This window comes from Medicago truncatula, chromosome 2 (assembly GCF_003473485.1).
Source record: "Medicago truncatula cultivar Jemalong A17 chromosome 2, MtrunA17r5.0-ANR, whole genome shotgun sequence".
Taxonomy (NCBI): Eukaryota; Viridiplantae; Streptophyta; class Magnoliopsida; order Fabales; family Fabaceae; genus Medicago; species Medicago truncatula.
Window position 1 is genome coordinate 339,545 of NC_053043.1, and position 16,181 is coordinate 355,725.

The following is a 16,181-nucleotide window of genomic DNA, read 5'->3' on the forward strand; positions in this document are numbered from 1 at the left end:
GGCAAAATGAAGAGACGAGGGAAGAAACCATTATCCAAATGTCGAACCATGTGTAGTAAGCACTTGATTAGCCGATCAAAATATGCGAGTCCAAATAGTCTCTCTTATACTATCATGTATCCTATGAATAACCTACATCAATGTCCTATGAGTAGCAACACAACCATCCTTTAAGAGCGTGATAACATTCAACGAGGAAAGCGAAAACATGGATTTTTCTATATCCTCTACTCTTAGCAATCTTTAAACCATCACAGATTGACCAAAGCTTAGATTCAAGAACTGAACATACATGATTTTTTGCTGCAAAGGCATACTGAAAATTACACATTATCATCTCTAAGAACTTCACCACAAGATGCCAAAGTACGATTAAGAGCAACTGCACCATATGTGTTGAGAGCTGCCGCTCCAGCCTCCGGCAATATTCAAATTTGCCACTGCATTGTTGCTGTCATTGATTTGTTGAAATACCAATTGGTTCCTTCTTAACCATATGTTATCAAGAGTAACACAAATATAAGAGGCCTTTAAACCCCATTAACAAAACCAGAATTTTTAAGTTTCAACATAAGTTCAACCAGTATAACCAAGTTGCTTGGGCTCCAGTGGCAATGAGCTCTTTCCAAGGACGTACCCGGGGAATACCGGGTTCGATTCCCAGGGGGAACAACACTTGGCCAGTGCGCATGCTTCTACGCATGAGCCGGATTAGTCGCCCACCTTTGGTGGGTTGGAAACCAGTATGAAAGCCAAAAAAAAATAAAAATTCACAGTATAAATTGTTGGAACATGAGCCAAAAACTCCTACCTCCAATACAATCCCTAAACGTATGAAAATGATCTTCAACATTAGGCTTAAGCGCACTATTCATCCCCTAAGTTTGCAAAAGTAGCGACTTTGGCCTCCTTTTAAAAAAAATGGCAAAAGTGACCTTCCATGTTTAGGGAAATATGCTCTTTTGACCCTCTAACTTAAGGGAAATATGCTTTTTTGATCCATTATCTTTGCAAAAAGTTGCGATTATGACCCCTATTTTTGAACATGTGGCGGCTTCTCGGCAACTTTGCAACGTTTAGGGGTCAAAATTGCATTATTTTTGTTAGGGACCAAAATCGTTACTTTTTAAAAGTTAAGGTGTCAAAAATGCACATAAACTTATATCATTACACATCGGACAAACATCATTTGTTGTGATTTTTCAATGCATATGATTTAATGAGTCATGTTAACCGGTGCCCCCAAGCACCGGTTAAGGAAACAAAAAAAAGAAATTTTAAATTGAAAAAGACACTTTTTTTACTTTTGAAGAATTGACTACAATTTTCGGATTACACTTCAGTGCATTTGGCTTTGATGATATTGATGTCTTTGTGCCTATCAATCTTTTAGCCATTCATTCTCACTCATCTAAATAATTTACTCCCTCCGTCCCATATTAGATGACCTATTTGACTCCGACACGTACCAACGCATATGTTTTATCTTTGATATCTTCAATTCTCTACTAAAAAAAAATTATGAAAATTTAATATTTTAAAAATATTCATCGAGGCGAATCCAACATCTTACATGATATTATTTATCTTTGTGAATTAGTAAAAAAATATAATCAAAGTATGTTAAGTCAATAATGTATATTGTCAAATAGATTATCTATTAAGGGGCAGAGGGAGTATTTTAATAATTCATCCATCATTCTCATTATCTAAAATGAACTAAAGGCACCCAATGACACTAAAGTCAAAGGTGCTCAAATATTTTCCATGATTTTCAATGCAATACCTGCCACTTCTGGCTTAACATTTCCCTTATTTAAAAGGGCTGTATGATTGTTACGATGTATCAAATTATCATATGCAGAAGTTAAGGAAAAAGAACCATCACTAATTAATTTCCAATCCAAAGATCATCTCCATTATTCGGATGAGGAGGAGGCATAGTTGATATAGACTCAATTATAACCACATCCCTCGGTCACCAATTTCCATTTAAATCAACAAAGCTAGCAAGTGTTCTATTAATAGTGGAAGAGGTTGGAAGCTTCACACGTCATTCAAAAAACCCACCAATTTATCCCGAACCCCTACCCTCCAAATTTCTTAGTTGAAGTTAGAATTACGATTTTTTACACTCAGTTTTTTGTTTTAAATTTGTGATAAGAAATAATCTATGTTTATTGTATAGCACGAATTTACTGATTGTAATTTCCATCGAACCTACAAATTGAAGCTTCTATATAGTCACTTGTGTTTTCTACCATAGTTCCATATGCAACGTAAATTGTTCGGAATAGTGATTATTTACCACTATGCTATCAGGAAAGCGTGTTGTTAATATTAACTAAAAAAGTGTTATACATTCACTCTTAACAAATTGCCTGCAGAATAACAAATTGCATCTATCTACCTCTTAACATATTAAAAAAAATTAAAACCGAAAATTTAGAAAAATACAAGGGTAAAAATAAAATAAAATAACCCACAGCTGGACTTTGAATGAAACAAATGCACTTCTAATGTCTATTAGTTTAACACCTATATCGAACTCAAGTTTAGTCCTAAACGCTTTCCTAGAGATTCAAAATGTTATGAGCATAGGCCCAAAGGGAGAATTTATCCCAAAAGATTAATGTATTAGGTGAAAGAATTGCCTATAATTATAATTCCCTTGGATGAGACTCATCATAATGGTGCAAGAGTTGATGTCCTCAACAACTGCAGTATACGACACTTAAATACTGCAGTTGAGTTCCTTGTTGATCTAAACTGCAGTATAGCCTTCTCAGTGAGGTCCATCTCAATAAAAGCACCAGTTGTTATGATCTAAAACAGTTTTTTTGTTTGAGGCTAGGTACCTCCAAGAAGAGATGAAAAAATATTTATTCACTCAGCCCTTCAAATTTGGACTTTACAGTCCTTATATTACTCTCTCAAAAACGCTCATTCCTACAATTCGGCATTCTTAATATCAGCTATAACAACTCATGCCTATAATACTTGCCCCTAGATTTTTTTCTCACCTCTTCTTGGAGGTATTAGGCCTCAAATCAGGATCACAGCACATAACATCTACTAACTAGGTAGATCGTACTTCACCTCTCCCAGGTAGAGACCACATGCAGGGGCCATTGGACTTGTGGCTGTAACAGTCTTTGCATTCAAAATTCTTTCAACTGAAATGGTACACAAGTGAAATAATTTTTAGCTGAAAACGGTGTACAAAAAAAGTCAAATACCTATGGATATATATTACCACACATGAAAAGAGAAAACTGGGACGAGTACCTACCATCTGTAACTGTTATGTTTCCAGTGCCAACATCTTTGAGAACACCAACAAGTAGTCTAACCTGAAATGAATTAACATTAATATTCAGACCAAAACGAATTGTCTCCATGCAGGATGAAATCACAAAGCAGAACATACAACTTAGAAGCCTCGTTTAAAAGGAAGATACCAACCTGATGGTAAAGAAAAGCACGTGCACGTGCAGTTACTACCAAACAACGATGATACCTTCTTTTACCAAATCCCACGTCTTCCTTTGATGCACTTACTTCATCAATTCTTGCACTAGAGCCAAGAGGAATGACAGTTTCAGAATTGCTGTGAAAGCAATGAAGATCATCAGTGACATTAATTGGATTTTCTCTATCCATTACAGATGGAAAATATGGACTTCGAGTTACTTCAACGACGCTGAGTTCATCTAAAGATCTAATTGGTGATTTTGCCTGTAATAGGGAAATTATACATCAGATTTTACGGATAGTTCAAATAAACTTTGCATGATACAATATAGAACTTCAAAACAGACCTCTAATTTTGAAAAGAAAAGAGAGGACATGGTTAAAAAAAAAAAAAAAATTAGGAATAATACACAAGGAGTATTAAACTGAAATCAATCCTTTAAATGATAGTGTAATAATGACTGCTATGTGATAATTGTGAAGTTCACCAAACAAATCAATGTACATAGATGGACAAGCCCCATTCCTTCAGAGGAATACAGAAGAGGGTCAATGTGTTAAAAAGGTTCCATTTTGGGTAAAACTACTGATTGCTTGGAATTTTATCTTTATAAATTGTTATTGGTTACAACATTGGAGAAAGAATCCACCTGACAACCAGACGCCCTGAAGGAACTAAAATCATGATGTCCAACTAGAACTTTGCATGCTTCCTGCATGGATATCATTAATGACTCGCATCTCATATGATACGTCTGAAAGCGTTAATATTCTACTAAATACAAGTAACTGTTAACTAACTTGCATTGCTGGAAGATTAAGCTCCTCAGGTATATGCCATGCTCGATCTTTCTCAAAGGTTGACAAAGTCTCTGGCCCAGATAAAAGGCGATAGAAGTATCTGAGTGGAAGTTACAAACAATTACCAATTACAACATGATCATAAAAAATTAAAAAGAATTCTTTGGTAATTCATGATAAAAATACACATCATCTGACAATCTAAGATCAGCCTTACTGTGATATTCTTAATTGTCCCTATCATATACAATTAAATAAAATTTCACATATCAAGTAACTCCTCCATTCATGATCCAACAAATGTCAATTACAAATGACAGTGTAATAAAAGAGAAATCGTAAAAGCCAATGATGCTAGATAATACAGCAAGTACATTTGTGAGAAATACAGACAATGCAAGGATAACTCACGTGCGCTCTTGTGCTTTATATCTTGCATGAAAATCTGATGGAACGCATCGTACATCAATGACCGCTAAGTCGCCGTTTTCCTTCTAAAATAAATCATATTGGCAACAAAAATTGTCAGGATCTTTGAGCACGAACAATATTCTGAAAATGATATCAGCTACAACAACAACAACAACAACCAAGCTATATCCTACTAAGTGGGGCCTGCTATATGGATCAAATTATGCCGTAATGTTCTATCATATTAGGATAAAATGATATCAGCTGCTAAATGAAATTTCAGGAACAGCTGATAAATAAAATTTCAGGAACAGTTTAGGTTTTCAGAACTGTAACTCCAACTTCATATTTAAGCAAATGTGAAACTGATAGCAAGCATTGGCAGTTATGCTTGAATAAAAATATATTCAATAATTTGTTTATCTTCTCAAAAATATACATTTGAATTTTAGTATAAAGGTTAAGAATCCACACCAATGGAAAGCTATTACAAACAACACATTTACTCTTTAAAAAAAAAACTGCAGCAATGGTAGAAGCATTACTAAAATCCACAATGAAAGGACGAAAAGCTATAGCTCATGAATGAGCGGTTGTCCGTGTTTTGGCCTCTACGTAATGCTCTTTGCAGACAAATCTATATGATTGAGATACTTGCAATCATAGAATGACGAAAAGTAAATTGCAAGTTATATGGGATTTTTCAAGCCAGCACATGGTTTAGGAGTTATTGGTGGATATTGCAAACACACACTGTTTAGAGCTAGCATGGATTAAAAACATATGTTTGATTTCTCATTCAGTAATTATTTGGTATTGACATTAATTTGGATGAAATTTAAACATGATTTTGACAATGACAAATCACAAAAAAAAATATATATATAAATATATGTATAACCAGAGATGAGGAAAGAGATGTAGAACCCTGTCTTTGAAGTTTCTTTTTCACCGTTTAACAAGATCAAGCATTTTACCACATAGAAGAAGCGCCGTATTCAAATAGTGTAGAATTTACTAATCAAAGAAGAACACACCTGTAAGAAATGGTTCACAGCCCTTCTAACCACAGCAGGTTCATGAGGTTGTAACTGTATTTTCACAAGAAACAAGTTACTGAGAAATAATGCAAAAGGCATACCCCACTCTAAATCCAATAAAAAGTAAATGGAAAAAACAGTAAATTAGAAAAGGCACGGAGACCCACATCCTCCTCTATACACATCTGAGGAAAATGCAAAACTGACGTCTTATCAAAGAAGTAGAGAAGCAAACTGTAAGCATCGGTATGAAAGACATCAACATCAAGATTAATATACTTAGAATGTTTACAACAAAACAAGACAAAGCAAGTTGTTTCTCTCTTGCACAATGAGTACTATACTGAAGATAGTTATAAGAAGCTACAATAGCTTTATTTACAACTTTAAACTAAATTCATTTAACAGACAGAGAGCAGCATCTGTACAAGATGACTAACAATGTTGCATGGACAATTCTTGGATTAGGTGTGCTCCAGTGTCAGACATGCGTCAATGTCCAACACTGACAAATTGAGTTCAAATTATCATCGGTGTGAAAGTGTTTGTGCTTCATATATGTCTAAACACAGAAAGTTTGATGCAGCTAAAAAAATTTGGTAAATTATAGAGAGTTACTTACCACTTCACCAGGCTTCCGTTTGCTGATTCGTTCAATATCTACATGACAAACATTTGACAAGGCATGCACTCCAGCATCCTGGAATGATTGTTTGTTGTTAAAATGAATAAATAAATAAATTGAAATAATAATATAGTTTAGCATAATGAATGAATGAATGATATTACTCACAGTTCGACTTGAACAAACAACAGAAACAGGTTGGCCAACAAATTTACAAAAAGCGTCCTACATCAAAGAAAACATTTAAATAACATAAACAATCACAAAAACATTACATGGGATTGGGATATGTTACTAACCTCAAGAACACCAGCAACAGTACGGTCAGTGAGCTGCTTCTGAAAACCAAAGAAGCGAGTTCCAATGTACTCAACCGCCACCAAATAACGTTGGATTTTACGATGATGATGATGTTGGTTCATCTCTTCTTCAATTTTTGAAATCTTTGACGGCCTATTGTTGTTATCACTGCATTCTTCGAATTCAACTGTGTGCTTCGGATTCAACTGTGTCATTGTTGCACTTTCGAGTTAATTAAGGGTTTTAGGGTTTTCCATTTCCTCCCGTTATTTCTGCCCCTTTCACACACACTATTCCCAAAATGTCCTCGTCTCATATTTACTTCACCACTATCTCTCACCGAATGTAGGAATGTCAAAATTTGATTTAAGGTTGAAGCAACTTCCACAAGATCTTTTATTACCACTCCCTTTTTTTTTTTTTTTAATCGTACTAAATTTGGTTAAAATATGTTTATGTAAACTCGGTTTGAGCACGTTTATGCAAATTTGTTTCAACATTTATCTATTTATTTTGCTAATACAATTCAAGTACATTTATGCCAAATAAGTTTAAGTACATTTACATGAATTCAATTCATATGTCATATGCGCATTCCGAGTTTCTACAACTCAAACTTAATTTAAGTTAAGTTTAAATAAGTTTACACAAACTCAAATCTAAAGCTTCTTATATGAGAAAAAAAAAATTAAAAAGATTTTTTCACACCTTTACCGTGTGTATAATTTGATAGTAAAAGAAAAGGTAAGATGTGATAAAATAGAGACTCAAATAAAAATGATTTTCCGCTTATTTATCTTAAATGTGGAATTCCTCCTCGTGAACTTACCTCAATTAATATGGACAATGCATAAAATAGATAAGGTATGAGGTTCAAACTCCAGCCACAAAAAAAAATGTGGAATTCTAACCAAAATTACCACTTAACAAAAACAATGTGGAAAGTAAAAGCGTGTAAAATTTGAAACTCAATGACTCGTGAACATTGTTGAAATGCAGACGTATCAGTGGTGAGCTTATGGATAAGCATGTAAAACTGCAGCTCAATATACTTATATATAAAGGGTATGCAACTATGCATATAATTTTGAGTTGACTTTTTATCTTTCAATTATTCCTTCATTTTAAACTATTATAACTACAATCTTATTCCTTTAAAAAAAAAACTACAATCTTATCTTTCGTAGTATAATATAATATTATATCCCATTATAATATGAACAATTCTACCGCAATAAGAACACTATAAGTTAAGTCTTTATTTGATTGTTGTATTTTCCAAAAAAAATTATAACATGATAAAATAAACATACAGCTTAACGTAATAGAAAAGCAGTGCACGTCTTGACACAAGTAATTAGATAATAGTCGAACATAAGGGAAGCTCTATATCCAAACTACAGATATGCTTCCCTGAAATACCTACACAGATAAAATAAATTAATAAAAAAAATCTGGTCATCCTTTTTTTGGTATTTTCTTGGTCATCGGTTAATCCGACTATCTAAAGCCCTGTCTTCTAAAGCCTTGTCTTTCAGAGGGATTGAGAGAGAGATTCTTTGTTAGATTGACCAGAGTTTCTTGATTGGTACCACTTGATTGCATCTCTATTCTCTTCTCTCTTGCCTTCATAGTGTTCTGCAAAAAATCAATATAAGAACACACAAGAGGAACAAAGTTACACCATGCAAGAGAGGAGCTAAGTAGCTAACTACAATTGTGTGTACTTGCTGCAAATTACATATTATGTGTTACAATTGCATAAATATTTAAGAAGTGTTCTAGACAAATGAAATAGAACCTACATGGTAACTATCATTATTGTACGCTTCCTGTTTCCAGCCTGTATGCTCAGTCCTTTGGGAACGACATAACTTCTCTCGATTCTCATAGAAATCAAAATCATCCAATAGAGAAGTCTTAGCTGGATAACTTTTAAATATTTTCAGCATTTCCAGGCCCTCCTTCAGTGTAATCTGAAAACCAGACATTTGCGAATTTAATGGTAAACTGTGTCCAACAGAAGTTGAGTAAAAAACTATAAAAATATTCATATCATCAAAATGTAAATGCCATCATTGATATACATATATGTTATATATCCTATCTATCATCTATATGGGCATTTGAGCAACCTTTGCAGCTGTCCAGCAAAAGCAAAGGAAATAATAAAAATTACACTTCATTCAAAACTGAAAAAAACAGAACGGGGATTTGTATTGGTGCATGAAGTAATAATTGATCAGATATATTAAATAGATTTTATAATAGAAATGTGATTAGTCGTTTTAAAGAAACATTGACACATGCATGTGTTATGTCGTATCCACAAACAGATAATACACCTTACTCATCACTTTCTTTGATAATCTGTGAACAAACAACTAGACCCCCCAGCTTTAGTTATTCAGAGCGGCACATACTTTTTTGTGGTTATGCAACAACTATTTCCCTCAGACTCTATGAAAGAGGAATCATGTACTTAACACCATAAAAAGTAAGAATTACCTCTTGTGTGTCCCTACTGAAAGTTACACACTTGTTTTCATTTATTTGAAGGGTAATGTGTGCAAACTGGCGGTTGGGAACATCTTTTATTATATGCCACTTAATTGGGAAGAACCCGTTGTATTTGTCAAGTTTCCAAAACTTCATGTCTTTTTTGAAGTCCACCGGTCCTAGCATCTCAGCTACTCCAACAAACTGCCCACTTGCATTAACCTGATTTGACATCAAAATACATCCAGGACCACTGAATAATTAGGTAATAAAGATTTGAGGACATGAACCCCTAGTCCTGAAATGCAAATCAGCTGATACATAATTTTGAAAGACAAATGAACCAAAATTAAATATTCTTGTGTTCATATTCCGATTACAATTAGAACAAAACAAATTATTGTCTTGACATTTTAATCAGATAATCCAAGAAAGCATTTGATTTTTGCCAATCATTGGACATAAATATAAAGGATGTTCATTTTCTAAGGAGATTTTGAACATACCTCTAGAAAGAAGAAAAGAAAACAGAAACTACCTCCAAGGTATCATCAATATCTAACTAAAGTTTCTATAATGTTCATCTTCATTTTTTTATTATCACACTTCTTCTAAAGAAAAAACAAGAGAAAAATTTGGGGCAAAGATTTGAACTCACCGAGAAGAAGAGGAAGATAGGGCACTGTGTGCCTGTCTGACTTAATTTAGCTTCTGCATTTTGGAATGCGGCGTTCAACTTCTTATTTCCATGTGGAGTGCTTGTCCAAACATCATATTTAATGCCCTTATGAATGTCATCTTCATTGAAAGATTTAATCATATAAAACTTAGCAGTTTCATATTTTGTTTGGAAATCTGGAAGGTTATATTGATCTCTGCATACAGTGAATGCAAACTCATCCTTAACTACTGATGACTCTGGATTGGAATTTCTTTGATGAAACCGAGGACCCCGAGTAATTTCCTTTGACATCTCAGATTCTCCGCTTCTGAATTTCTCACTCAACATAACTCTGTCATTAGATACTGCACCATTTGGTCTGTAGTTAGTAGAAGTAATTGGCCTGTAGTTAGTAGAAGTACTTGGTCTGTAGTTAGTATTGGGAAAGACATGGCTTCTTGGGTTGGCAAATGATGGAACATTTCCTGTTTGGTTGTAGGTTCTTGGAGGGGTGGCTACTGTAAAATTAGAATGCAAATGAGGAGCCTGCAAAATAAAACATTCACTTGAGCAAAACACCATAATTCTACAGAAGTTACAATGAAAATCTAAAATACATAACACAAAGTTCATATTTTTTTAGGCAAAATTACAGTTTTAGTCCCTTAACTTAATTTCAGGTAACAGTTTGGTCCTTTATCTTTTTTTCATTTCAATTTGGTCCTTTTTGTCCATTTTCATATACATTTTCAAGCTTCAAATCTAATATTCTTATGCAAACATAGACGAGGATCATAGATTTGAAGACTAAAAGATCATAAGAAAATAAAATCATGAATTTTAAGCTTAAAAATGTATATGAAAATGGACAAAAAGGACCAAATTGAAATGAAAAAAAGATAAAGGACCAAACTGTTACCTAAAATTAAGTTAAGGGATTAAAACTGTAATTTTGCCTATTTTTTTTATCAATCAGATAAAAGAAAGAAGAAGAAGAAGAAAACTGATTCTAAAGGTTGGCAAACAAGCTCAAGTAGAATAATTTCCTTAACAAATTATCCACATAATTGAACGTGACACAAGGAGAATAACAACTTTTTTATTACAAAAGAATCATTCCTTTTTAGGCATTCATCATAATTTTTTTTTAATAGCAATCATCATAAATACAACACTTTACCACTACACAAAATGAATAATATAAACAACTAGCAGCGATACCTACTGATATCTTAAAAATATCTGAAACATCTTAATCTTCAGCTGATTACCTTTTTTAGAATTTCTATTTCTTTGGATAACCTGCTGGTTATACTGCCATTTGTATGCGGAGAACTTGAGCTATTTTGATTTGCCAAGGTAGAAGATTTTGGATCACTTTTTGCAAATACAGAACTGACAGATTTATTTTGCATGCAAACAGAAGTTGATACTGAAGAATGACAAGGAATAGCTTCTGATTCATGAACGCCTGGTTGTTGAAAATAACTAGTGTAAGAAAGACCAGGTTGTTGACCAGGTAGTTCCCGGATAATACAATGCCTATCGACACCCACATTTGTCCCTGATATATATTATAAAGAGCAGAGCCAGCAAAGTAAGAATAAAGGGATAACTTTGATCACATGACACCATACTCAAAGGTTTAAAAAAAAAATCAAGTAAACTAATATGATTAATTGTACAAAAGGCTAAACTATATGAACTAAGCTCATAAACCCTATGAACCCACTTGGGTTGGCCTGGTGGTGTTGGCTTGTGACCTTGGAGTGTACTCATCGCAAGGTCTCAAGTTCAATTCTCCTCGGTGCCAATTTCGGTGGGTTGGTTTGGCTTCTTCAAAAAAATAAAAAAACTCAAACTCTATGAACTAAGCAAAGATGAAATATAATATGTACTAATTAGAGAAAATAAAATCTATAAAACAATATTTTCCTACAATACAATACTCTCCCTCAAGCTTGTAAATGAATATCTATATCTATCATTCTCAACATGCAATGTCTTAAAACCGCTTTGTAGGAATACACTTAATTGAAGCCCTATAGAACCTTTTTCTAGTTTACCCTTGATCTGTGTGTTTCATCCTAACATACTCAACCAAGTTTTGTGCATTGCTAATGGTTGATTTATTGTCACAAAACAGCTTCATATCTATTTTTGAGGTCGTAAAATATGATTTTCATCGATAATAACTTGAAAACCCCTTGAGCCATAAGTAAAAACTAGGCTTAGAGATGTGTCCTTTATCTCAAAAGGAATGAATTAGGGTTTTCAAACAGCCACAAAAGGAGCTAGAATCTGCTCAAAATAACACTTGAAACATAACAGCAGGTGGCTAGCAACCTAGTCTATGGTTGTTCATAGAAGGTGCCTAACACAGTGGCATGTGGCTTACACACGCCAGAGATTGAAACTATAAGTGTAGGCGCACCAAAGCTACAATGATGCAACCTAAGGACTCCACATTGAAGGCGGTTAAGGTTATTCCACCAATGGAAGCAGTGGGGCTCTTTTTCCGGCAACGAAGGCGGCTATAAGTTTGATGAAGAAGCATGGTATTCCATATGCTTTCCAAGACCAACATGCTTGAGTCCAATGCCATCTCCACTCATCTGCAGTCTGGTCTCAGACTTTCCAGATCTGGGTCTGATGGGTTACAAAATCCCTTCATGTATAGGTTTATGGGTTGTGCTCTACAGTATGCTGCCAATACGTGTCTGAAATTTCCTTTGCTGTTAACGAAGTTTTCTATTCCGTGGCTAGTCCTTTGGAGTCTCATTGGGTTGTTGTCAAGCGTATTATTCGCTACCTTAAAGGTATTATTCAGCTTGGGTGCGGCTTTTATCATGCCTCTATTCACAAGCCTCTTTCCCTCAAGGCCTTTTGTGATCTTGGTGACTGGGCTGCAGACCCAGATGACAGGCACTCTACCTTCATGGGTAGCATCGATTTTGCTTTGGTCCCAACCTCATCTCTTGGTGTGGTCCCATAAGCAGTTTGGTGTAGCTTGATCAAGTATTGAAGCGGAATATTGCAGCCTTGCTCAAGTCACAGCTCATTTCCTTTGGGTTCAAACACTACTCACTGAGTTATGTGCTACATGCCTTGCTCCCTCCGTTTTTAGGACAAACAATTTGCAGTACTATTGGCTCAAATCCTATTCTCCACGTTAGGACAAAAGATATGGAGATGAATATACTTTTTGTCTGAGAAAAGGTTCTGCCAAAGCAGCTTATTGTCCTGAATGGTCTTGGTGAAGATTAGTGGGCTGCTTGTTTCCACCTCCAAATTTCTGCTCCTACTCTCGAAGCTCATTCAGTTTCTTACGTGAGAGGTGTCGAGTGTGAGTGCAGGATAAACCTGCTGGTGTGAGTTAAGAGGTAGCTATCTAAAATTGTTGCTCCTTCATTTGTAACATAATTGTGATCATTCTAACGTGATAAAAAAGAATCAACAGAATCAGTTTTCCCTTTCTCTCTAGTATCTTATAGGAAAAATAATAATCAAGTGTATATAATAAAAACAATCTCTTCAAACTGACTCTTGATCTACCTCACCTGCAAAGCCAGCATTAACATCTCTAGAAAAGGTATGCAGTGATGTCAAATCAGATGGGGTACAATCTTTTAAGGGAACCTGCAGAAAGAATGAAAAAAAATTGTAGAGAATTTGATGACATCATGAGAAATAAGGTATAACAGCAAAATAAATAACTGCTTATCCCATTAATTACAAAATCAAATTCCAATCAGGAACAATTTGAAAATGATATGTATCAATAAACAACTATAAGGTCCAGAGAGTGACTTGTATGTGTTCACCATGCTGCAAAAAAAAAAAACAGTGTCTTCTTGCTAATTAACAAACTACAAGTTTATCTTATTTATAATTATGAAAAGAAGAGCCATCACACCTAAACAATGCATTTAGCAATTTAAAACTACACTGAAATTTCTCTAGCAAAGACCTGCGATACTTATTTACTAAAATTTAGAGAGAAAAAGAAAGAGACATTCAAATTCATTGATAAAGTCAAGAAAGTTGCCACATACCATATCTGCCTCATTCTTCTGCTGAATATGATTTGTTGTTGTTGTTGTTGCCGTTTGAATGGACTGATCTATATGACATGATAAAGACAATAATCAGAGCATGAGTAAAACATAAAAATATGAAATTTGACCAATAAAAGACAAAACAATTAAAATCACACTGACTCACTGAAACCTAACATCAAATCAAACCACATTGAAGGATCCACTCTAGATTATTGCATTCAAGCAACTATTTCAGACAAATGAAAGACTTATCTGTCTGCTTCCACTCCTAAATGAGCGTTAAAAACAAAAAATGATGTGTAAAGTTATCTCTCTGAAAATGATGGTCGTAGGGAAATTTAAAATCATCTTTGACTTGAAATAAATTTGATAGAGTATAATTACAGATGAAAAGGAGAGGATGAAGATGGTGGAGCAATGTAACGACCGTCGGAGACACACTGAAGGAGGGAGGAGGCTGCGGCTAGGGTTTGTTTGAGAATGAGAGAGTTTTCCAGATTTCTTTGGTGAAGAGAGAGAAAATTAACTTTGAAATAAATATGGTGTGTGTGGAATAAAGTTAAATGACAAAAAATAAAATAAAAAGAAAATTATAGAAAAAATACTCTAGGTTTGTACGAGATAGAAAGGGGTATAAACTTTTTTTTATTGCAAAATTAGTGTAACATAATAAAAATAAAAATAAATAATTTCTTTAAAAAAAAAAATAATAATAATTTCTTAAAAAATAGTAGTAGTTTATTTAACCTCTAAACATATAATTTAATAAATGTTATTACATATATATATATATATATATATATAGGTGGCGTCTAAGGTGTACCACCTATCAAGTGCTTCACCGGTGAGTCACTTGAATTAAACCATGTGATTAAATCAACGGCTCATATTTGTTAGATAGTAAAATGAAAACATGTACGTATGTTCACATACTATCATAAAAGTCTTTTAAACTTTGACGTCGCCTTCTTTTTCCCTGCTGCTTTGCCACCGTCGCCGCCGTCTAGCATCTCTATCATTGTTGCTTTGTAGCCGTGGTAATAAAAAATTTCGCAAATTTCGATCAAAATCACACCACCCACAATCAAATTATCCCGTTAAAATTAAAATTATTAATCAAAGGAAACAAATTGAAAAAGAAAAGGAGTTTGAGGTCTATCGATATTTTTTCTATCATTGGATTCTTTTGGAGTCACACGAATGCATTAATAAATTGCTAACAAATAACAAATTGAACCAATGCATTAATAAACATACGAATGCTTTAATAGAGTGTTTTTTTACAAGAGTGACAAAATATATTATACAAGGGACAACTCATCACTTCAAAATTTTAAAATAATTGTTGATATAAATTTTAAAATAAGTATTGAACATATTTTGGTAGTGGTCGGGGTTTGAACCCTGGACCTTACATATATTATGCATTATTCAAACCAACTGAGCTAAGCTCACGAGGACATAAGTATTGAACATATGATTTGTCATCACTGATATATATTCTAAAATAATTATTATACACGAGACAAGAGATACAACGATATATATTATTAAACATTATTCTCCTTCCTTAAAAAAAACATTATTCTCCTTTTTTTTCAAACCATAACGTAAGGGTGTGTTTGTTTCAAGTTATAATTGTTGATTCCCGGGAATAAAATGATAGGAATGTATATGCCTATGTTTGTTACAAGTTTATTAAATTTTATTCCCGGGTATAAAATGTTCCTGGGAATAGAAAAAATTTCCCAAGGAAAAGGGTGGGAATAAAGTTCCCATGGAGATGGGAATAAATTCATAAATAGTTTACCTATTATAATCCCTATTTTTATGGTTCCTAGGAATATTATAAAGCTAACCAAACATATTTTTCCTAAATTCCTTGGAATAAAATTCCCATCTTTATATTCCAAGGAATGTTATTCCTAGGAATAAATTTGGTAAACTTGAAACAAACACACCCTAAGTGAAAAACTAACTTTAGAAAATAATATAATTATACACGGCATTTGTTATCATTTAGTATAAATTCAAAATAATTATAACACAAAGAGACAAGTTGTAGCCGATATGAATTTTAAGATAATTATTAACCATGTGACATGTCATCACTGATATATATATATATATATATATATATATATATATATATATATATATATATATATATATATATATTATAAAATATTTATTATACATGAAACAAGTTGTTATTGTTAACTTAAAAAAAAAATTAATAATTACTATTATGGCGAAATTGTCACTAATACAAATCTACTAACATCTACTTCTTATAACAATATCTAAAA

General features: G+C 33.5%; 2 protein-coding genes across 5 annotated transcripts; both read right to left on the reverse strand.

Moving 5' to 3' along the window:
• Positions 1-2,316: 2,316 nt before the first annotated feature.
• LOC11429209 (tRNA pseudouridine synthase A) lies at positions 2,317-7,011 on the reverse strand. 2 transcript variants are annotated; one of them, XM_024775715.2, is made up of 10 exons: positions 6,651-7,011; positions 6,520-6,576; positions 6,349-6,426; positions 5,724-5,777; positions 4,687-4,766; positions 4,276-4,375; positions 4,125-4,187; positions 3,466-3,738; positions 3,293-3,353; positions 2,317-3,176 (listed from the first exon to the last, which is right to left on the reverse strand). In XM_024775715.2, the coding sequence occupies exons 1-10, from the start codon at positions 6,864-6,866 to the stop codon at positions 3,076-3,078; spliced, it is 1,083 nt and encodes a 360-aa protein (XP_024631483.1). In that variant the 5' UTR covers positions 6,867-7,011; the 3' UTR covers positions 2,317-3,075. The 2 variants fall into 2 exon arrangements, with proteins under 2 accessions (XP_024631483.1, XP_003592926.2); XM_003592878.4 differs by having other exon boundaries at positions 4,687-4,769; positions 6,651-7,008.
• An 884-nt stretch (positions 7,012-7,895) lies between these two features.
• Positions 7,896-14,431, reverse strand: LOC11429210 (YTH domain-containing protein ECT1). 3 transcript variants are annotated; one of them, XM_024776652.2, is made up of 9 exons: positions 14,257-14,431; positions 14,036-14,140; positions 13,867-13,934; positions 13,372-13,450; positions 11,083-11,375; positions 9,809-10,357; positions 9,160-9,372; positions 8,457-8,627; positions 7,896-8,289 (listed from the first exon to the last, which is right to left on the reverse strand). In XM_024776652.2, exons 2-9 carry the CDS (start codon positions 14,061-14,063, stop codon positions 8,152-8,154), a joined length of 1,539 nt encoding a protein of 512 aa, XP_024632420.1. In that variant the 5' UTR covers positions 14,064-14,140; positions 14,257-14,431; the 3' UTR covers positions 7,896-8,151. The 3 variants fall into 3 exon arrangements, with proteins under 3 accessions (XP_024632420.1, XP_003592928.2, XP_024632422.1); XM_003592880.4 differs by lacking the exon at positions 14,036-14,140 and having other exon boundaries at positions 7,951-8,289; XM_024776654.1 differs by lacking the exon at positions 14,257-14,431 and having other exon boundaries at positions 7,951-8,289; positions 14,032-14,146.
• Positions 14,432-16,181: the final 1,750 nt, after the last annotated feature.